The sequence below is a fragment of the Dermacentor albipictus genome, chromosome 2, assembly GCF_038994185.2.
Source record: "Dermacentor albipictus isolate Rhodes 1998 colony chromosome 2, USDA_Dalb.pri_finalv2, whole genome shotgun sequence".
Taxonomy (NCBI): domain Eukaryota; kingdom Metazoa; phylum Arthropoda; class Arachnida; order Ixodida; family Ixodidae; genus Dermacentor; species Dermacentor albipictus.
The window spans coordinates 96085476-96109437 of NC_091822.1; the positions used below are offsets into that span (position 1 = coordinate 96085476).

Genomic DNA, 23962 nt, shown 5'->3' on the forward strand with positions numbered 1-23962 from the left:
CTGTATATGAACACTCCAGACGCAATTTTGCTGCCGCCGCAGCTGTTGGCGTGATGCTCCTTACAAAGTCCAAGGGCGATATCTCCGTCACTGCGCTTTGTATGCTGTATGTGTGAGTGAAAGCATGTGAGGCAAGCCGACTATTGCGGCTTAATCTGGCGCACGTGAAGGAGGAAAGCAGAGAGCAAACGGGCCGTCTTCCATTGCGCAAAAGGCCTAGGGGGATGGGATTGAGGGGGGTGACACTGTGCTTTGTCAGCAAACGCGTATTTCATGACCGGGCGCAAGGGGAACTGACGATCGCGGCTCAATCTCGCTTTCGACAGCGAGGAAAGTAGAGTGGCAATGTGGGAGTGGGAGGGGAGGTGACTTCGACTCCGCCAACGAGTGCATACTTTGCATGGCCGCACGCAGTTGCGTGCACTGTATATTGAAAGGGATCTGCCGATGGCTCATACCTTTTGTGTGAACTGTGTTCTCGCTGCTCTTGCGTTGAAATGACAGACAGCACGAAGGCCACTTCGCTCACTGCTGCTGCTGTGCTTGCTCACAGCAGCGTTTTGACAGCAAATGTACGCGCTCAAGTATGATGTGTTCATGTTTGCTTGTGTGTGCTGGCACTGTGCTTGTTAATTCAGTTAGTAAGTGAATGTTTCCAAGTTTATATGGTCCATAAAACTACATCCTTACTTCGTATAGCTGTCTGCTAATTTGCTATTACAATCGATGCTTCACCTTTCGGGCAAAACTGGGACTTTTTGTGCCAAGACATCACTTAGTTGCAGAAAAAGTTGCAACTGGAGGGACCACATGATAATTCTGTTATTCAAATTTACTTGTGACAAAAGGTGCCTCTTACGCACCAGTGATAGCGGAGGTTATGGTCTGTCAGGTGGTACTGCCTCCTTTGAGTCAGAGGTCCGTACATAGAGGGCGTAACAGTCCTTCCCGCTGGTGGCCCTGACAGAATGATACTTAGAGGTAGCAGCATTGAGTCCTACAGGAAAAAATATATATATACATATATTTTATTTGATCTTGAAATGCGATGCAATTGGTGCTTTTTTTTTTCCTTTTTCTTTCATCTATAGTCTCACTAGTTGACTAAATGTTAAGAATCATAAGATTATGTTACATAATGGGCCCTGCAAGCATACTGCCAGTGGCACCATCAGTCGTGTCTTATGTTAACTTCATTTTTTAGCTCGCAAAGTGAATGTATGTTTGTACACCTTGGAGCACTTATATGCCACCTTGGCATGATTATATTATTTCCCTTTAGCGTGTCTTTAACAGAGCAGTGAAGTGACGTTCAATAACCATCGTTCAGTTTTTCACCTGTCCCTTAAGGCTAAAAGCAGGCCATAAGCACCACAGTTTACAGTAATGCGTGAACCACTGCAAAGTCAGTAAGAGGGATTTTCTAGTCATCTTGCATGTCGTCTTAGAAATTAATGTCGAAGGTGGACAAATGGCACAAAACAACAAGGACTGGAATGCGGAGTGACAGAACTTACAGCGCTCAGCAATTTAAGGGCAGTAATTGGCCCTCACGGAGCCTGGCACTTCTTGCGCCATCGGCAGGTGCCGGGGACACCGAGCTGTTGCATTGCGGTGTACAAGGAAAACGAAAACATTTGTGATGCATTGTGATGGTATTTGGCCTGCCAGCGATTACCCAGCTCTCACTAGTGGTGCAAAAAGTGCCGATCGCAATGTGGGCCAATTAGTCCATTTAAATTGTTGACTGTACACTAAAGGCGGGTTGGCTTACTTCCTGTCTCTTCTTCTTCTTGACAGCAAACCAACGCTCATCAAAGTTTGAGAAAAAAAAAGAGTTCACAACATTTCGTGTCCCCTACAGGTCTCTTGTTCACCTGAAGCAGCAGAAGCTTGATGTGGGCGAGTTGGTTATGCATACTTGATGAAGTGAGAAGAAGCGAGACAGGTTGGGCCGTGCCAATTTGTTTCGCTTTTATCCGAACAAGAGACCCATAAGGGACTCGAATCATCATAAACTATTTTTTTTTCAACTTTGGTGAGTGTTTGTTTGCTGCCAAGAAGAAAATGTACACCTCTCACCAGATAGTGTTCAATTGAACCCGGGACTATTTCCTGTGTCTCTGTATTCCTGTCCTTGTCATTTGTGCCGCATATTTCCTTTCTAAAGCCTAGTTCCTCCGGCACTTGAAAACTATCTCTTGATGAAAATAGGAACATGTGTTTACTTGATTAATTGCATTAACAAACTATACTCACTGGCATGAGCTTATATAATCTGATTATGATCACTTGTAAAAGGCGCATGCAAGGACTTGTGCTTGTGCCCCTATAACACAAGTCATGGAGGTTGCCCATGGAGCTGAAGTTGTATCCTCAAGTTTTGCTGGAACGGTAACATTTGTACTGCACTGGCTTTTCTTCTTTTTGATTTGAGAAACGTCGGCATATGCATTAGCTGCCTGTCCAAAATAGAGTCCACTGAGCGCTGGTTTTCGGTGAAAATGTCGCACTATGTTCTAGGGCTGTCACTAAAGGATGCCTCTATCAGTCCTCAATTGTCATGGTACTTACTGCATATGTATGCCAGTTGATACTTTTTTATAAAGCTAAGCTTTTTCTTTTCCTACTTGTTGGTTAAGCTTTGTACAAAATGTGACTGAATGTGTGGCTCCATGACATGTCTGAGAGTAACTTTTGCCTGTCTACCTTTGAAGGTCCAGAGATGAGGAGATCGATCTCGTACCCGTAGAGGAGTTCCGCAGGGAGGCACCAGCAGACGTTCGCAAGAAGGTGAGGGCAAGCATTGCCACTTTGTTTATTTTGCAAATTTGCCTTTGCCTTCAGGTCATAAAAATAAGACAGTGTCGTGCAAAGCGACAAACATTTTTTTAAAAACACTCTGAAAGGCATCTTACAGCCTTTGAGATTAGCCAATGGACCGTGGTCTTGAACAGCATGCTTGCGCAATGGAACAGATCGTCAGAAAGCAGACTCCTCGCATTTATCTAGCAGCTGTGACCACAAAAACAATCTTAGGGTTGTTTTGTTTGCTGACGAGCCATAATCGTTACCAAAATTTATTCCATTCAGATATTTTCTGCCATTATGAAGCATTTCACACTGTTAATACTCTTGATAGCCACTTACACAACTGTCAGTACAAGGAATGCACTGTCAACAAGTGGCGGTGGCAAGCAGTCTAAGAGAGTGCACTGTTAGTGAGGTTGCACTTTGTCATGCATTGTGTATGGGAACTTGTCACGGCTACTGCTTTGGTCAGTCAGACAGCACTCCTCGGCTATCGGAATCAAAACGCAGCCTCCGCTTGCACTATGTATCATGAATGTATGCTTGTCGAGTTGCCTGTCAAGGGTCGCTACTGAGTGTCATTTTGTATAATTGCAGTATGAAATGCATTACTCTGATCACTCTGGTTCCCAGGACCTGACTGATGGGGACCCACATCAACTGACCCTGGCAAGGCTTCAGTGGGAGCTTGTACAAAGAAAAGAGTGAGTCTGGCATTGAGCACAGGTGGACGATATTATGGTCAATTGCCTTAAAGCAAGGGTCCGAGGCTCAGGTTAGGTATTAGGCCACATACATGTCATGAGGCTCCCCATGGTTCGTAATTTGATGCTCTGACGAAAGGACAGGTTAATAAAGGAGCCATAACAGATTTTGCAATGCTTTCACAAAGTGTTGGTTGCTGTCGCGAAAAATAATTGTATGAGAATTGTTAGATTTTGGTTTCTTAAACATTCGTGCATTACACTCCTTACTGTTACTAAATATTAATTAATATCACCCAGATGTTGTCATGATCTATAATGCCTTGGCAGACTGGTAACATAGTCTGTCTGTATTCTCCCTGTTTCTTTTACCCCGCTTCATTTACTTGTACACAGGCCCTTTCATTTAAAGTAAATGTCACAAATTTGATATTCCCGTAACATGACCTGCACGAGACCAGATTGACCTCATATGTTCCTCATTGTTTCTTTAGGTGCGCCTGAAGGCTTACAACTCTTATGTGTTCCGTGTTTGCAAACGGCACTCATGTGAACAGTACACATAATAGGTGGAGGTTACACAAAGACTATGAAAGGCCAAAAAAAATGGTGCAAAAATGAAAAAGAGTGAAATGAAAACACAAGTGAAGGGCATGCAGATGCTTTCGGTGCACGAGAGTTAGGAAAAAGTGTGAAAAGAAAAAAGGAAAAAGAAACACCGCCAACTGAAAAAATGTTGCTGAGCAAATGCTGCCCCATGTGCATAGCTTTGGGAGAATATTTTTATGTTGTATTACACCGGTGCCAAAATTAAATGGAACATGATTTGGTGATTAAAGTGCATGATTGTGCAACCTTGCAGAGCTTAAAGATGTGGCCCTGTGCTTGTGTGAGAACAACAATGGCACAGATGTAACTGAGCAGTGAGCATCTTAATTCCCTTTAGGCTGCATGACAGTGCACCCAGATGCAGGAATTCAGCTCCATTTACTTTCGTTGTGCATAGTGTAACAAACCATGAACTTGGGTGTATGAATTGCATTCTGTACTCAGTACACGTTAGTGAAGACAATTGATTACATGCCACTTGTACATGCTGTACTATTTAAGGCATTCAGTGAATGTCTCTCTGCCTTAGGCTGAAAACCAGGCATCTAAAAAGTTGTGTCTATGTCTGCTGGAGCTCATCAGGCGAGAAGGTCATTGTAGGTATCTTACAAAAGCAGAAACCCAATATGTAACTCTAAGGAGACCCTTATCATCAACATTCTCTTGCTTTGCTTATCTTTCGCCCGCACGTAACCAGCACAAAGTAGCTGGCAACGATACTTCGATCCAGGCTGAGCTCCTGGATTTTATCTAACAGTAGGTTTTCTCTGGAAAGCATTGTCTGTAGTGTGAGTCTAACTGAAACGGATTTGGTCGTGATGCTTTACCGATGTGATGTGTTGCTCTTGAGCGGCAGTTGGAAGGTGGCATATGCCCTCACTTGCTCAGGCTGTCCCAGAAGCTGCGGGGTCTGGAGTCGATGCGCGAGCAGTACGAGCACGAGATTGAACGCAAGCGCGAGTGCCTGTCCGGCATCCAGCCAACGCTGCAGGCGGTGCTGGAGGCAGCACAACCCTTGCAGGCTGACCTGGGCCTCCCGCTGCAGGCTCGACATGGAGAGCACGCCAATGCCCAGTACCTTGCACGACCCCTGTACGTGCTGTACGTGCAGGCAACCGCCTACCAGCACGCCTACGGTGAGGGCGCCAGAGCCAGTTCTGATCACAGGGCTGCTGCACTCTCATTTGCACGTATACTGCAGGCAACTTAGTAGTGCTTTGTTTTGCCACGTGACCACGACCACCACCTACTCCTGCGGTGAAAGTTGTGTCATGCTTCATACTAAAAGCTATGCTTTACTTGGCAAGCATGTTGAATAGGGGGGTGTGAATATTTGGAAATTTCAAATATTACTTGAATATTAAATTTCTAATATTTGTATTCGCTTCGAAAATGATGTATTCGAAAATTTCGAATATTCGGATATCGTCAAATATTCAAAGCAATTTTATAATGGGATTTTTTTTTTTATTTACATAATACTGCAGACCTCATGTGGTCCAAGCAGGAAGGGCAGATAACAAGGCATATTTACAAACGCCATGACGTTATTGCATAGACAAAAGGTTGGATACATGATACAAATGAGCGAAACAAGCAAAAGGAAATACATTGCACATCAATCAGCACATAATTTTGTGAAACTTACTGAATAAGCCAACAGTCTAGTTTTCCCGATGACTGCCAAAAGTACATTGTGACAGATAATGGACGTAACATCTGTGCCGCAGTCAGGAGGCTCCTGTGTACTGAGCATTTGTGCTTCACTCACACCCTGCAGCTTGCTATCAGTGATGCAATATCCCATATTCCCTCTATTGATCGTTTATGCAAGAAGGCTAGGCACAGTGTTGGTCGTTATAAGCACACTTCGTCAGCACAAAGGCAGCTAGAGGAATACCAAAAACAATAGGCAAGGATCCCCTTTGTCTGGTGCAAGATGGGGAAACCAGAGGGAAGAGCCAATGCTTGATGCTGCTGTGCCTTTTGGACTTGAAGAAAGCAGTCACTGTTGAGCTAACCACATCGAAAAACAGCATTGATGGCCTAAGCTCACTAGAATGGAAGGAGGCCTCTGAATACATCAAAGTACTGAAGCCACTCTATGATGCTACTGTAATTGCTAGTGCAGATAGATACTGTCACTTTCTGCTAAAGTACCAATTATTTTTGGAATGCTTAACTGTCTGAGCAACTTCAGTGGCATAACTGAATTCTCTACAGAACTAGCTGGTTCCATCAAAGCAAGATTCCCTTTTTATGCAGAGGACAAGAAAGCACACTTGGCCATGTTTTTGGATCCACGCTTCAAGTTCACAATATTCAAAGCCAACAAACAGAAGATGATGTGGTTAAAAGACCTGGTGCATCAAGATCTGGCCTTATGTCCTACTGGGGATACGGCTAACCCAGAAGCTAGGAAACAAAAGCCAAAACAATCTGCGTAGCCCTCCTGTGATGTTTGGGATGCTTTTGATGATATTGCAAGTAGCCAAGCGGGAAATAGAAAGCTTCATCAGAATGGGAAATTGCTGCATATTATGAGGAGGCATTACTAAGAAAAGAAAGGGATCCATGTAGCTGGTGGCACACTGCGGGCTCCTTCAGGTACCCCAGTCTAGCCAAGCTTTGCCTTAAATACCCGGCAATACCAGCCACTTCGGTTCCAAGTGAAAGATCGTTTTCTGTGGCAGGGGAAGTTTTGTCTGCTAAAAGGGAGAGCCTGCTTCTTGACCATGTAGAACAACTCATCTTCCTGCATGACAACTTTTAATGTTTGTTCCCACTTGTTTTAGCCCTTTGAGTGTCAATTTCTTTCGCCATATGCGACCACCCATGGTCGATTTTTTTTATTGCAGATTCCAATTCTTCTTAGGGACTTATTTCAAAAAAAGATTAACGCTATTTTTCTAGGGTGATCATTTATTTATTTTATTTATTTAGAAATACTGTCAACCCTCAGTTGAGGGTCATAACAGGGAGGGATGTTACATATACGTTCATACAAAACAGCCAGATACAAAAGAAATATGCACATACACTACAGTGTCCTACGGATACAATACAAGATACTATATACAGACTGTAAGGCATGTATTCAAATGTTCAACCAGCTGCCGCACGCACACAAACAGAAAAAAGGAATAAGAGAAAAAAGAAAAGAAAAACACTTTACAATATCCACATGGTACAGTTTTGGTAAAGAACATTGATTGCATTTGTAAACAATGCAGTATCAGAACTGCGAACAATTTCTGCAGGCAGCTTGTTCCACAGCTCTATTGAATCTGGGAAGAACGAACAACGAAAGGCATTGGTTCGGGACAAGTACGGTTTAATAGCTTCACTATGACTTAAGCGGGAGCTCAGTCTGCCTGGAGGTTTTAAATACAACTCTTTATTAATTTTTAGTTCACCATGAATTATTTGAAATAACGTTTTTACTCTTTGCTTCTTGCACCGATCTTCCAACAGTTCAAGACCGCAAGACTTTAACATCGCCGAAACGGAGTCTGTCCTTCTATATTTCGAGCAAATAAAGCGCGCCGCCCGGCGTTGCACCTTCTCTATTTTGGCCCACATTACCTTTTGATGGGGCGCCCATGCTACTAACGCATATTCTAGGGATGGTCGAATAAGAGATCTGTAAGCCAGCAGTTTAACATCTTTTGTTGCCCTCCCCAGTTTTGCTCTTAAAAAACCCAATTTCTTCTGTGCCGCAGAGCACACTCTTTCTACTTGATTGTGCCATTTTAAATCATGCGAAATAGAGACACCAAGATATTTGAAACAAGGAACATTAACTAGATTGTAGCCTAGAATATCGTACTGAAAAGTAAATATATTCTTTTTTGCAGTGATATGCGTGTATGTCGTCTTATCAAAATTGATTCGCATTTCCCACTTGTCACACCAACTCCCAAACGCCTGAAGGTTTCGGTTGAGCTTAATCTGATCCTCTAAACAAGATACCGGCGCAAAAATCAAGCAGTCATCTGCAAAGAGTTTTATCTTAGCAGAACTATCTAAAGCGGTTGCTACATCATTGATGTAAAGCAGAAAAAGTGTTGGCCCTAACACGGACCCCTGTGGTACTCCTGAATATACATATACAAAACCAGACTCGGAACCATCAACTCGAACTGCCTGCTTGCGGTTAGTTAAATAATTTTCAATCCATTTTAGAACGTCGCCATTTATACCTGCTTTGTACAGTTTAAAAAGTAATTTACGATGGGGAACCTTATCAAAGGCTTTGGCAAAATCAACGCATATAACATCCATTTGTTCACGGTTGTCCATAGCTTTGTAAAAATCGTGTAATGTCTCAATGAGCTGTGTCACTGTGGAAAGTCCCCGTCGGAACCCATGCTGGCATGCACAAAGGAGGCCATTTGATTCCAGGAAGGTAATTATATGTTTTGCTATGACGTGTTCCATAACCTTGCAACAAACTGACGTAAGGGATACAGGACGGTAGTTATTCATTAGAGTACGATTGCCACTTTTAAATATGGGGATAACTACTGCACAACGCCAGTCCTGTGGCACGGAATGGGTGCTTAGTGATTTCTGAAAAATAATTACCAAATAAAATGATATCCACTCAGCATACCTTTTCAAAAAGCCAGTAGGTATTCCGTCTGGCCCAGAAGCCTTCTTGTCATCTAACTGTAGCAACTGCTGGAATACGCCCCTCTGAGTAAAGTTGATAGCATCCATGGAACTTTCGCTGAAAGATTCCCCATCATCTACTGGAAATGGTCGATCACTGCGCGTGAATACTGATTGGAAATATTTATTTAATCCATCAGCGATAACACCTTTTTCTTCTACTATACGATTTCCTACCGTCATTTGCTTTATTTTTTCGTTTCTGCGGTCTAAATAACGCCAGAATTTTTCTGGGGAAGTCTTAAGAAAATCACTTAGAGTGCGATTAAAAAATGTTTGCTTCAAACTGAGTAGCAAAGCCTTTATTCTCTGACGTACTGCGTGTATTTCCCTAAGATCTGCTTTTCCTTTGCGCAGCCTTTTTAATTTCCGTTTCGCGTGAACAATATCCCTAGTTATCCATGGGTTACTCCGCTTCGTTTTCTTGAGTCGGGTCGGAACAAACTTATCTATGCAGAGTTTAATAATAGCTTGAAAGCGCTGCCACAAATCTTCAACTGTTTCGATCTCGGAGACATTTTCAAATTCGTTGAAACACTTTTCTAAATAATCTAGAATAGACGTATCATCGGCCTTAGCATAGTCTTTGATTTCAACACGTACAGTAGGTTTTGTAGGTGGTGGTGTAGAAGTAAGCACATTCAGCAAAATGATTTTGTGATCGGATATACCATCGGTGACTGCCATTTCATAATCGCCTACTTTATGGGAAAGGAACACCAAGTCAAGCAATGACTGCGATTGGGACGTTATACGTGTGTTTTCCTTCACTATTTGCCTTAAGTTATGAAAAAATGTGATATCCAATAATTTTTCGGCACTATAAATTTCTTTATTTCCAGGCGAAATAAGTTCCCAATCGATATTTGGCAAGTTAAAATCACCAGTCATTATTAGCCTGGTGTTCCTGTTTACATGTGAGCAAAGAAACGTATTTAGCATATCTAGAAAATCGGGTGAAGTAGTTGGCGGCCTATAGACGACTCCTATGAGATACGACATGCCAGAAAACATGATTTTACACCACACCGATTCCGACATGTCACACATAACCGTACAGGCTGTAAGCGATGATTTAACAATAATGGCCACACCACCACCACGAGAGTCCCGATCCCACCTGAACATTGTGTAGCCAGGTGGGATAATACAGTCGCAAGAAATAGCACTGTTGAGCCATGTTTCTGTAATGCAAACGACGTGCGGTCGCTCAGATAGCAACAGACATTCTAATTCAGTAACCTTGTTAAGAATACTGCGAGCATTGAACGAAACGATTCTGAGCTATGCTGTATTTGAACTGCAGGAAGGCATGCCCTCCTTGTCATTGCAAGCTTCCCCTGACACGTTGCGATTGCTATGGCGGCCCTTATCACGGCGTTCTTGGCAAAGAACACGCTCGTTGCGACTGTTATCCCAGGCATATAGACGGTCATCAATCTTAAGCTTATCATGAACCAGAGACACCTTTTGCTTGCTGTCCCTTTCTACAATAGCAGATTTCCATAGTTTCTTTCTAACGTCTGCAGTTTCTTTTGCGTAATCATTGCTGACGTGAACAGATTTTCCCTTAAGTTTCTTGCAATTCTTTAGAATACTGTCCTTTTCCCTGCTGTCAAAGAATTTCATTATGATAGGTCTCTGTTTTTCTGGCTTCTTCCTTCCAATACGGTGAATTCTTTCTATTGTGGTGACATGGACACCTAGTTCTTTTTTAGAAATGTTATCTACAACAGCTGCCCTGAGATCTGACTCTGTTTCGTTCGCCTTTTCCGGGACACCAAACACTAAAAGGTTGTTACGCCGCCCACGGTTTTCAAACTCAACTAATTTTTTGGCCTGTTGCCTGACAGTATCCTCGAGCTTATCTATTGTTGTGGTCATCTCCTGGATTACCACAAGGTAATCTGACAGCTTTTCTGTCCTTGCTGAGAGAACACCAATTTGTTCTTGAATTGAATTAAGTTTTCGGTCGGTTTCTGCCTGGTTGTCTAGAATGGCCTTCAAATATTTTTCCGTCAGGGGCCCTGGATTCTCCTCGATATCCCCCGATGTCAACAACAACAGCATCACTGACCAGCAGTCAACCAAAATGGCGCGACATCTGCGAGGGCACGGCAGAACTACGAGAAATCTATCGTCACTGCGATAGGAAATAGAATCAGGCCATGAACCAACCTGCAAAACGAGCAGTAGCTTTTCAGCCATGCTGTCCCTCAGGCGTGTGCCGTGCCCTCTGAGGCCGTGGGTGTCGAGGTGCTGCCTTTGTAGAAGTTCCGCCGATGACGTAATTCTCGAAAGAAGCTTGTCGACGAATCGGAAATCCGTGATGTCCCCCATGCGGCCAAGTAGGAATGACGGGCCACACGGCTTGCATGTTGTCGCATCCGATAGCATGTCGTTGTCGAGATGATACGGCAGGCAGGATGGCAATCCATCCCAAGTGATCGCTGTACCCAAAAACCACGACGTGACCTGCAAAACGAGCAGTAGCTTTTCAGCCATGCTGTCCCTCAGGCGTGTGCCGTGCCCTCTGAGGCCGTGGGTGTCGAGGTGCTGCCTTTGTAGAAGTTCCGCCGATGACGTAATTCTCGAAAGAAGCTTGTCGACGAATCGGAAATCCGTGATGTCCCCCATGCGGCCAAGTAGGAATGACGGGCCACGCGGCTTGCATGTTGTCGCATCCGATAGCATGTCGTTGTCGAGATGATCCGGCAGGCAGGATGGCAATCCATCCCAAGTGATCGCTGTACCCGAAAACCACGACGTGACCTGCAAAACGAGCAGTAGCTTTTCAGCCATGCTGTCCCTCAGGCGTGTGCCGTGCCCTATTGAGAAAAAAATATTTTGCATTGGTATATCTGTACTCTTCATTCGTGAATAACAAGAAAAAAGGAAATAAACTTGTAAGAATTAAAATTTGATGCATTCTTATATACAGAGTTCAAGACCTTGAATGTGCGCACACAAGAATATTTCGCAAGACTCAAATTTTTCTGCTCTTACACTAATATTGAATATGTACATCCATAGCGCAATCGAACTGCATAGGTGGGCACACTCAAGAAAACTGTGTGCTTGTGTGCCCATCAAAAAAGCACAACTTGTGACAGACTTCCACTAATCTTCATCTTATCGCCAACCAGAGGCGTTTTCGCAAGTGCCAAAAAAAAAGCAGCAGAAACACATGCACGGCGGCATCCATCCTATGCGTACTGCTGTGAGCACTAAACGAGCGAGAAAGTGGTGGTTGCCCTTTGAGCTATTAGTAACGAGATAGCCATCAGTTTTGCAAGCACAAGAAGCCGAAACCGCCAGCAGAACAAAATCCGAACTGCCGCCCGCACGCACGTGCGCCAATGCGCGAGCGCAACCATGCAACGACAACCGAGAGAGAGAGGCACGCGAAAAAAATTCCCTGTATTCCCACATAGTGGCAGCATATGACAGAAAAGAAAAAGTTACGAAATCGGCACGCTTTTTAAACGTACAGACGGCGCCGTAAATATACAGCATCGACCATTTTTGGACTTGTTCGCGGCGCCATATATTTACGTCATTGACCCTGAAAGTGTTAAACTGTAAAATTTTGTGTGCAATACATTTGTGATTTGAAAAGCTAGTGTCAGTTGTTTGTAATAAGAGTAACTGTTCTGCAGATACTTATATTTTTGTGCAATTACATTTTGTTCTAATACACTGTTTTCAACATAAGTACAGTTAAACCTCGATGTAACGAACTTCAGTATAACGAAATTCTTGATATAACAAAGTATTTAACTTTTCATAACGTCTTGTCCACAGAGCACCATGTATTTAGAACTTAATTATAATTAATTGTGTTTGTATGCGATTTCAATATAACAAAATTTCACTGCCACCGCAAAGGAATGTCGAGACACTAATTGGGTACTTCCGCGGGTGCAGGTGGAGAAATGATTGAATTACAATCGGCTGCTTACAAAAACACCTCATATCGCGCGCCACGCAACAAGAGCGACCGCCGAAGTGTAGCCGCATCACGCACCGAATAAAGTCCAAGTGTGATAAGATCCTATTGCGCCCCGCACTCTGTGTGCTTTAGGTGCGGGTGAAAGTGTGCAAGGGTGAGACAACAAAGATGGCGGCTTCACGAGTGCTGCCTTCCTGTGCGAGCAAAGGGAAAGACGGGGAGGGGGACGAGCTCGCGATCAAGCGCGCGCGACGGGGCGTAAGTTGCCGCGCGTCTCGATACCTGGGGTGTGTCTCGGCCGTATAGCTGCGCATGGCTGTAAGCGCGGCTGAGCGCATATGCAGCCGCGCACCCTGATTTAGAGGTAATCTGGCACGTGGCACGCCGAGTGTGCGTGCCACGAAGGCGTGGCACCTTGTAAGCTGTCTTCCTGTGTGTTTAGTTGCGTAATGTCGAGTTTCGGGGACCCGTAGGAATGAGAGGCAGACGAAGCATTCGCTCCCCGCCGTTGGCGCTTTTTTGATAGCATCGTCCCAGTGCGGGCGACGCTGTCAGCCGCAAAGGCAGAGTGCACGCGTAAGTGTGGCTGGCTTCACTTAATGCGTACTGCCAAGAAGAAATCGTCGACGTGCGTGGCATGAAACCGTATCATCCGTCGCCGACTCCCGAATTTGTCAAAATGAATTGTTTTCTTATTCAAATTTGGTTTTTTCGTTTGGCCGATAATTCAGAAAATTATGTGGCCCCTTTCTCCAAGAAAAATCTATTGGTGACTGTACTTATTTGCGTAAAAAATCAAATTTCAATACAATGAAATTTCAACATAATGAAGAAAATTGCTGATTTTACCGACTTTGTTATATTGATGTTTAACTGTATATGGTGAAATAAAAGTTTATTAGTGAATTAGTGAAAGAAGCTTCCGTCTCTGATTATTCAATATTCAAAGCTGCATATTCATATTCGATTCATATTTGCAAAATTTGACATTCGCACACCCCTAGTTTTGAGCTGTTTCCTTTAGAACATAGTGCTCGCCCACCCATCTCATGTGAAAATGCTGGCACACAGTGTTTGCTTTTCCAGCACAGTGTGTCTATCTTCGTTCCCTGCTTTTGCTGCGTCTTTTACGCGCAACATGATATGCGATAAGCATCTTCAGCTATCTGTTTCACACCGTGCGTGGCGTTGTGCCATTGCAAGCGTACTGCACACTTTTAAGTGATAACCGAAACGCCGCCATTCCCTGCTGCAAGCGGTGTGAAGTGTGTGTCACATTTCGCTCTGGCGGCATCTCCTGCATTTCCCACCAGTTCAATTTTGTTCTGATTTCACATTGTTGTCTTAAAACAATACACAATAGGCAAACGACAAGGCATGTCTCAGGTTGTTCGGGCTGCACCAGCTCGAGACGCACATCTCCTGCTGCAGAGATTTTTGCCGAATGGGTGAATGAGGATGTCAAAACTTCCCGCCAAAATGACCTACCCGAAGCAGGTGCTGACTCTGGCAGTATTCTAGGTCAGCTCGGCATACATGGGTGTCTCGTCGCAACGATTCGCACAAAGCTTTGCATTACATCGATGTCAGCTGCAGCTGAGTCTGCTGAATATTTTACCAACTACAGGTCATACATACTCCCATTTAGTATGGATTTTCTTGTGTTTTCTTTTTCTAAAATGTTGCATTAAGGTTCTGCTGTAATTAAGTGATAGTATCTTTGCAACGTTAATGTAAAGGCCAAGGATGTTGCAGCAAGCTGGCGTCGCACATTGGTGTATCACTCACAAAAAGTGATGAATGTTTATGTTTTTGTAATAAAAACTGTGGCAGCATGTCTACAGGTCAGAATGTTCTTTAATTCATATTGCATGCAGCATGTTAAAGCTTGTTCTGCTTTGTAAACGTTTCAGTATTGTAGCATAACATTATGAGAACTTTACTAACTAGTGCACATGAATAAAGCAATTTTCATTAACATTTATTCTTCTTGCACATGATGTATGAATACTAGACAGAGCCCTCCAAACTGTTCATTTTTGCTGAAGAATTCAGCTGAATAGATTTTGGTCTTGAAATGAGCCTACAGTACGTTGTGATTTTTTTTTCTGCCAACTATTCAACGTAAGTAGAGCTGCTGGTAAATGTGGCATGAAACAGAGAAATATTAAAAAAATATATTCTATTGATTAAGCGATTTTCAGTGTTTAGGGGCTAAAAGGAACACTGTAAAAAAAAAGAGACTGCAAGACAAAAAAGCCTGGTCTTCAACTGCCGGAAAAGTGCATCGTACCCATCCTGTTGTTTTATTTTTGCTAAGGTCTTTTTTTTTTTAACACTAAGCAGTGGCAATGTCTCAGATGTATAGTTTTTGTCTAGCGCCATCTTTATGCCTTAAATAAAATAAACTCTGGGGCTTTATGTGCAAAAACCACGATATAAGTAATGAGGCATGCCATAGCGATGAACTCCGGATTAGTTTTGGCCACCTGTGGTTCTTTGACATGCACCCAATGCATAGTACACAGGCGTTCTGTTGCAGCCGGGATTTGGGCCCGTGCCCTCCGGTTAGCAGCGCAATGCTGAAGCCACTACACCACCACAGTAGGTCTTCCTACCCCTTAAATAAGGATTTCACTTTATTGCAGGAAATGTCTTGCTTAAACAGTCATTGAACTGGTGCTGGTATTGCCTGGAGTATCATTGCAGTTTGTAATGTCCATTGCATTCTTTTTCCTCACCCGAGCGAATTTTGTGGCATACCCCATGCAGGTGATTGTTTCGAGGTTGGCATGGAAGGCAGCGTGGAGGAGTCCAAGGCGCTCCTCGAAATGACGCAAGAAAATCGAGGTATGTATGTGCATGAGGAATCCGTGAAACCACTGGGAAAGTTTGCTTTTCTTTATTGGTGATCTTCAGCTGCCGTATATTAGTGATGTGTTGAAAGTCTTATAGCAGTGATATATTGATTGCAATTTGTTGTGGATACCGCATTTGCACATATATACAGGGCGTTTCAGCGAAGACTTCGAAAAAATTTTTCAAAATTGCCTGTGGCACATAGTACAATTGGATGGTCTACTCGAAGAGGCAGAGATTACTTGCCCAAGAAATTTAAATGCACAATCACATAAAAAAATACTAATTAAAATTTTAACTAATTATGATACATATTGCAATTTATATCATAAGAAGCCAACAAACACTGACACCAAGGACAACATAGGGGAAATTACTTGTGCTTAATAAACGATATAAAGAAACGATAAATAAATGGAAATTAAAGTGGATGAACAAACAACTTGCCGCAGGTGGGTCGTGACCAATACGCAACAAAATAGGAACGAAGGGGGAAGCTTATTCCTGAGTATATATCCGCGGTCGTGTACAGTGCAGCTCATCTAGAGACAAAGAAGCACATATCCACCCGGGTCCATAGTACCTAGGCACAGTTCCCACATTTTTCTCTCACAACTCACACATGCACACATGAGGGAGGAAAACGCAGCGCATCTCTCTCTTGTCTGCACTGTTGACAAAACAGAAATATGCCATCATGGTAATATCATGCTCATTGCACTGTAAACCTCATTGTAGTTAAACTTCAACCTAACAAAGTGGCAGTTTGCTTTGTTGTATTGAAATTCGACCTTTTATACAAATAGCGACAGGGGTAATTGCAATATGACTGTGATCCATATTCCAGAGCTTCCAGCTGTGCATGTACAGTGCACCTGCATTTGGGCCGGGAAGGCTGCCCGGCTGCAGCATCGGCACCTCTGTCTTTCATTGTGCCCTCCGTGTTTCCTAGCAGACACTCGTCCCCCTCCAAGCCTGTGTTCCACCTTGGACACTTACAGCGCAGCTGTTTGGCGCCCGCTCCCACGTTTTGCATTGCCGTTGACCTTGCCATCGGCCTTGCCATAACCAAGGTCATCATCCCCATGCTGCTCTAACTGCGCGCTCTCCTACTGCCATCTCTCACGCGTGGCGCTAGTCTTGCTCTTCCTTTGTCCTCCAAAGTCGGATTGCGTGTTCCTGCCTACCCTCTTGGCCTCTTCCTTAGTGCAGCGTTGTTGCAGTGTCTCTAGCTGCTACTGCCCACTCCGCCCTCGCCGCCCCCTCTCCCGCCGTCACGGTACTGCCGCAGCGGGCTCTCCTTGCCGCCTCGCTCGTGAGCCACGGCTCTCCGCTCCTCCATCTCTGCGTCCTGTGGCTGTACGACTCTCAGCCATGTCTCTCGCTTCCCCGTTTGCGAAGAAGAAACATTAAATAATGATTGTTAGTCTCCCTCCCCATCTCCGCGGCATTGACCCACTATAAGATGGCGTGTTGCCGGAGTGCTAGCTTGATAGCGGTGGATCGCGACGTGCTGCCCAATCCGAAATGCTGAACCGCCTCCATTTGGCACTGCGTGTTCTGTATGTGGTTGCCTGTTGTTGAAATAAGGCAGCAGCTGCGCTCAAAGATCGCATTACCAAGAAGCGTAATCGTCGGCCAATTTTTTTTTTTTTTTCTGCTTTCTTGTCAAGCTCAGTCGCCTTGTGGTGCAGCTTGCCACATCTATTATGTGCAGATTCATCTCGCATTGTATTTGGAGAGCCCATCCTGTTGTCTTTCTTCCTTGTCGTCTGCGTCTTCTGCACTGTTAAAATGCAGTAAAGGAGCTGTTTGTCGTAAATAATAAATAAATAAGAAACCATCTCAGTAGTCAAGATAGCTTGCAGTAGAACAAATGTCCGCCATGGCTCGGCAGTTATTTCTGTACAACATCTCTTGTGTGTCACTTGTCAATATCCCATGTGCCTTATGGTGCTTCAGTTTGCACTTTGATGTGGTGACAGAAATTGGAGGCATCTTCTTTCTTTTTCCATGACAATCTTCCTCACAATAGAGGAGGACAGCGGGGAATCGGACCAGGAGGAATCAAATGCTGGGGTGAGTAAGCTGTTGTCAGTGTGCTCTGACCAGTTGTAGGGATTTTCATGCATAACGTTTTTGGACTGAGAATATAAGATGGGGTGCTTAATACAGAGAAACCTGCCATTCTGACAATATGTTGTTGTCCAAAGAGAATACACAACAGCATGTGGCCAGTGTCTTTTGGAAAACAAAGTCCTACTCATTGATTTTTCGATGAGGTGTTCATCACTGTATGGTTCACCTCTGCAGTACCAGATGCTGGGTGTGAGATCATGCATTTTGCGAGACCAAATGCATACACAGTTGATCTCGGATATATTGAACTTGAAGGGATCATGAAATACCATATTTACTCTATTATAACTCTAGTTTCTTTAATGATTTTCATTGCTTCAACTTGATCCTCGCATTACTTTCAAACTGTAGAATTTACCATCTTAAAGAAAATATTTGAAATCCTGTGACGTGTGCCTTAACGTCTTGATCCAGGCCGAAAACAAGTTGACCGAAGTCAGAACTTGTCTTTTGTTTTAATTGATGCCGTTTTCGCTGTGCTTGTGACTCGGGTGACCATTATGGTGCCGTGGTACCCTGCAGCCTTTCACACTTTCCCTCCTTTCATTCACAAAGTTTTGGCAATGGAGCGCGTTCAGTATAAGCACTACAACTGTACTGAAATTTGCCCCCTCGGCCTCACGAATAAATAGTCCACTGGCACAATTGTTCCTTGCCTCACAATTCTGCTCAAGGTTGCCTCGATTCTGAGTGTAGCTAATAGGCAGTCAGGAGAGCTGGTATGGTCATGCCAGCAAGACATATGCACGCGTGCTCTGCACATAGTGATAGCGACCTCTTAACCAAGCTTTATTTGTCATGAGTCAGCTGTTTGTGCATCTTACTGTACCTACGGAGAAAGACGGTGTATTCACCAGCTCCTGGTCCTTGTAACTATTAGAGGGTTTTAGGTTGTCTGGTATTCACGTAAACGCAGGAGGGCTGGGCATTTTACAGGAAGAGCGGAGGCGTAAACACGAGTGGCTTGCACAGTGCAGCCACCCGGTGGAGCAGGCCTCAACCAGACAAACACAGCTAATATTGCAGTAATCGCTGCCAAAAATTTACACCAGCACCAAAGTATAATATACATTGGATACTGCAGTATTAGCTATGTTTGTCTAGTTGAGCTCTGCCCCACCAGGTGGCTGGCACCGCGCAGGCCATGTGCGCTTGCATCTCTGCCCCTCCAGTAAAACGCCCAGCCCGCCTGCTTTTACATGAATACTGGACATGCTAAAACTCTCTATTGTCGGAAGAAAACTATTGTCTATCACACTGACTTTCTTCCCCAATTTTGTGTGTTTCCAAATTACACTTTTAGAAGTACGAGAAGAAAGGGGGTTAACCGAGTGGCCAGATTTTTATTAATCATATCATGAAAAGCCAACAAACAAAGACACCTAGGAAAACATATGGGAAATTACTTGTACTTACTAATTGAATTTTAAAAAAATTATTAAAAAATCGCAATGAGTGTGGATGAAAAAACAACTTGCCGCAGGTGGGAATGATCCCACATCTTCGCATTAGCGTCGCATGTATATTGCGAAGACGTGGGATCGTTTCCCACCTGGGGCAAGTTGTTTTTTCATCCACTTTCATTGCCATTAATTTATCATTTATTTAATTCATTTAGTAAGTACAAGTAATTTGCCCTATGTTTTCCTTGGTGTCTTTGTTTGTTCGTTTCTCATTATATACTTTTGGAAGTAGTAGTACTAAAGTAATTAGTTATTTGCCATGTTGTTAGTTTCCTTTTCACTCTGGGGAAGGCCAGCCAGGCTGCTCTTTCAGCCCCTTCCTCTTTTTTTTTGCTCATTTTTTATGGGAACAGCGAAATAAAAGCGGTGTTTTGCTACTGCAAACTTGCCGCCATTACAAATCGACTTATGCCTGCTCCTGCGCAGAAGCGACATAGGAGGCTGACCCGCAGTGGAACTGGCACATCCAACGTGGCCAAGTGTCTGCAAAAACATCCACTCACCGTGGTGCTCACACTCCTGCACAAAGGTTAGTGAGAAAGTCACCTGGATCTGCTCATGCTTCATTCTGTGTGGTGTGATCAAGGGTGCAGTGCTTAGGGAACCACAGTGTCAATGGAAGCATCGTGCTAAGCAGGGTGACAGCTAAAATGTTACTGTACAGAAAGATTGCTTCTATCAAACTACCGTGAAATTCTGAGCAAGCACCCTCCCCCCCCCCCCCCCCCACCAAGCAAGTTGCAATTACCAGCAAAGGGGGGGGGGGGGCTATTCTGGAACAGCACCAAAATTCAAGATGCCAATACAGAAGTTTCCCACCAGAAAAAAACAAACGCAGTGGACATGGATGTAAAATTTCATTTAACATGAACTTTATTAAGCCAAAGATTAATGCTGTTCTTCACTCTCAAATTCACTCTCTTCCTGGAACGGCGTGGAAATTTGACATTAGCAGCGAAGTTGGCGATGGGGGGCCATTGCACGGATGGGGATGCTTGCTTGGAATTTTACGGTAGGGCGTTTTGAAACTTGGTATACTGAGTCCAATTAACTTACAGCAATTCCAGATATAACGAATTATCAGTTATAACTACCACATATAAGTGCATTAATGATTTCCCAACCCTTCCTATTGAAACTGCGTCCAGATATATAACGAACATTTTCAAAGGCACCAAACTGTTACAACAAACACTTCAAATCCAGTCGTGGTACAAGGAGGGCGCATGCGAAGTTCTGAAGCACGGAAGCACCACTGAACTGGGCATGCAAGGCAGTGCCCCCACCACCCCCATGAACTCTCCCCACTCCAGTCCAACTGCAACAAAAAATGTGACCGTCACAAGAAAAGTTACTAGGGTGACCATGCTTTCAAGGCATGTGTGCGCGTTTTCAAGGGCAAGTCTACATATAAAACTGCTGATATAATGACTACCGCTCACGTAACTGTCGAGTTCATTGCAAACGGGTTCAACCTTACTGATCAATAGAGATGGTGCCCTTGAATGTTGCATGCACAAATATGTAATCGTTATGCACGAGTTTCTGATATCATCTGCCAACTTATGTTGTTTGATGCATAGAATGCTTTTCTAATACAACAGACTTGCGGCAGTTCTCGCTCCAGTTAATTCGATATTTTGATTCATTCGATCCCGACCGAAGGTCCCGGCTGGTGCCAGTGAACTTGTATGGGACAAACGTTTCATTATTTTGATCCTGAAATTAGCCTTCACCGAATAATTAGAACTTGGCTGGTTATCACACCTGGACTGACCGCAATGGTTATAACAGTGGTGACTACAGTAGTGGCAGAATCCGTCTTGGCAGCCCTTAGGGTACAGTCAATGCATTGCACACAAATAACCTGTTGAAAATGCCTATTTTCGGCCTACCCCATGAATATTTGAAAGCATAAACGGCAACCAAGGTTAATGCACCGCCTTGAAATCCGTGAAAACCCTTGAATGTGGAAAAATAAATTCAAAGGCCCTTAAAACTTCTTGAAAATAAATGTGCTCCATGATTTCCCTGGAAACAGGCCGAGTTGCCAGTTTTGAACATTCAAATTAACAAACTCCATGTCAGCGCTATGCCATAGACTTTGTCTATTGGAAAAGAATCCTTGATATCTTATTTCGAGTGTTAATAAAGGATTGTAATGTAGCATGTCCACAGCCACCAACGACAAGCTTATTTAAATCACCATTGCTAACGTGGAGCTAGGCAATGTCAGCTCAAACAATCAAGCCATGCCACCATTGTCTTGTTTTGCTACTAACAAACAAAAAAACTTTGGTTTACACTGCATTCATCACGACTCCATGTTTGAGCCCTTAGGCTTTAGAAATGTCCATTGTAAAGTTAGTTTCAGCTATTTGGCTTTAACACATCTTTGGCTGGAGTGAGACACTACAAACCCTCATGCCAGGATGTGTTTACATCATTACAAAGTGACCGAAAGAGCTTGAAGCATGTGGCCAACTCAGCAGCTGGTTTTGCAGCTAAGAAAAAGATTTAACTGTTTTTCAGTGTATGTGTAAGATTTAGGATTGTTTCTCCCGCCTTTAATTTTGGCCTTCGACATCTTTGAAATCCTTGAATTGTCCTTGAATTTTAGTCAAATGTTTTGTACGAACCCTGGGTCACTCACAATTAATTTTTACCGCAGTTAGCTGACTCTAATGATTGCCTTTCTTAAGAAGATTTGTCTAAACATTGCGTGGATGGTGCAGTCTGATACGAAACGAAAACTGTGTTCGCAACAGCCTACTGTCAAAGCCAGCCTAGCCAGTGTCATTGCTATTGCTACCGCAAGATGGCAGTCTGTGCATTGCGTTACCACTGCTATGCACCGCTCTCACTCTGGTTACGAAAGCACATCCAAACGATAAATTTTTTTTTTACATGCTAGACAAGTGGCAACAAGTTGCGTCACATGTTCTTAGAGTTCTGGAAAATTGCATGTGTGAAAGGATGGCCTAGCGAAGTGGTTAGTTAATCTAGGCTTGGGCCACCATTCGTTTACGAAGTACTGTCAGAGTGGTCAGTGTGCATCTCAGCCGCAGCTGTGCATGGCTTTGCGCGTCGCATACACCACCACGCACCCTGCTTTAGAGGTAATCTGCCACCTGTGCAAAGAGTGGGCGTGCGGAGACGGTGTGGCATCATGTAAGCTGTCTTCTCGTGCATGTATTATTGAAGGTTGCATAATGTCGAGTTTCAATGACCCGTTGGAGCAAGCGGCAGACGAAGCATTCACTTACCTCTGCCAGCACTTTTCGTGATAGCGTCGTCCCATTGCGGGCGACGCTATAAGCTGCTGGGGCGGAGTGCACGCGAAAGCATGGCTGGCGTCACCTATATAAAGATGTCGTCGACGTGGCCTGAAACCGTATCATTCGTTGCCGACTCCCATATTCATGAAAACAAGCCGTTTTCTCATTCAAATTTGCTTTTTTCGATTGCCCAATAATTAAGAAAATTCTGCAGCCCCTTACCGTGTAAGAAAAATCAATCCACAAGCAACTTTGCTTATTTGCATAAAATGTCAAATTTCAATACAACAAAATTTCGATATAACGAAGCAATTGCTGATTTTACCTGCTTCGTTATATCGAGGTTTAACTATATGTTGAAATCTTGAAGGACTTGGAGCAACAAGCATAGACACATTCGTCAATAGCAAATAGTTTGTTTACGCTTGTGCAGCGTAAAATATGCACTCAAGAGAATAGGTGAATACTAAGAGACTATTTGTGTCATAAAAAGTATGAATTTTTTTTTTACGTCAACAATGAAACATCAACAATGAAATGTTTCATGCCATAAGAGTAACAGGGCAGTCAACGGTGCTGCCAGAGCATTTAAAGTAAACAAACAACAGTCAGTGAAACATGTGCAGATACGACAGTAGCATAACTAGAAATTATATATTACTTCAGCGGGTCAACTGCAAAGCTTGTAGCAAATTGTAAAAATTTAGAATAATGGTCCAGGCAGGTCACTTTCTGGGATGCAAAATTTTCGCTTGCACCGGTGACGCCACAGGTGCTCGGGGTTAAGTATATTATGGAAATATTTTCATGGCCGTTGGGCTCACCTAATAAAAGCAATGCAGCCCATTTGAGTTCCATAATATTTGAGGATTTCAAAGGCCTTCAGCTCAGTCAGTTTGAAACATGCCCACTTGGAACATTGTAAAACATCTGCTTTCCCTCGGTGTTTCAGTCTCATTCGTGCTGTCACAGGGAATTAATTGCTTCAGCAGCATTCCTTTTCTAATATACTTGGGCACTCAGAGTCTTTACTCTGGACATGCGCATACTTGTTACATTGTGTGGCTGAAAAGATGAGGATGTGGTGAGGGGAAAAACGTTGCTGCTTGTTGCTATATTGTGGCTACCCACTAAGTGTATTTCGTTTTTGTTTTTTGTTTTTGTTTTTTTGCTGTGCCACAGACAATAACCAACCGTCACATTTTTCACTGCAAAGTAAGTTGTTTTTATGACTAGTCTCAGTTTTCCTTATTTCTTAAGCTTAACGATTATAGGATTGTACAAGCAGATTGCAGAGACTACATTACTGTGCCTTTTAACCCTTTCAGGGTCGATTTTTTTCGCCATATGCGACTGCCCAGAGTCGTTTTTTTTTTTTTTATTGCAGATTGCAATTCTGCTTAGGGACTTACTTCAAAGAAAATTTACCGCAATTTTTCTAGGGTGACCGTAAAGTGAGAAAAAAATAATTTG

At 43.5% G+C, this 23962-nt stretch overlaps 1 protein-coding gene across 5 annotated transcripts in view; it reads left to right on the top strand.

Moving 5' to 3' along the window:
* thoc5 (THO complex 5) overlaps positions 1–23962 on the top strand; it is a 122696-nt gene that overhangs the window by 69762 nt on the left and 28972 nt on the right. For 4 of the 5 annotated variants that reach the window (XM_070533760.1, XM_070533762.1, XM_070533761.1 and 1 more), the window contains exons 5-11: positions 2718–2793; positions 3445–3515; positions 5013–5260; positions 15523–15600; positions 17645–17688; positions 19638–19740; positions 23672–23704. In XM_070533760.1, coding sequence (XP_070389861.1) covers positions 2718–2793; positions 3445–3515; positions 5013–5260; positions 15523–15600; positions 17645–17688; positions 19638–19740; positions 23672–23704 — 653 coding nt within the window. The remainder of the gene's footprint in view (positions 1–2717; positions 2794–3444; positions 3516–5012; positions 5261–15522; positions 15601–17644; positions 17689–19637; positions 19741–23671; positions 23705–23962) is intronic. The other variant, XM_070533759.1, reaches the window with a different exon arrangement.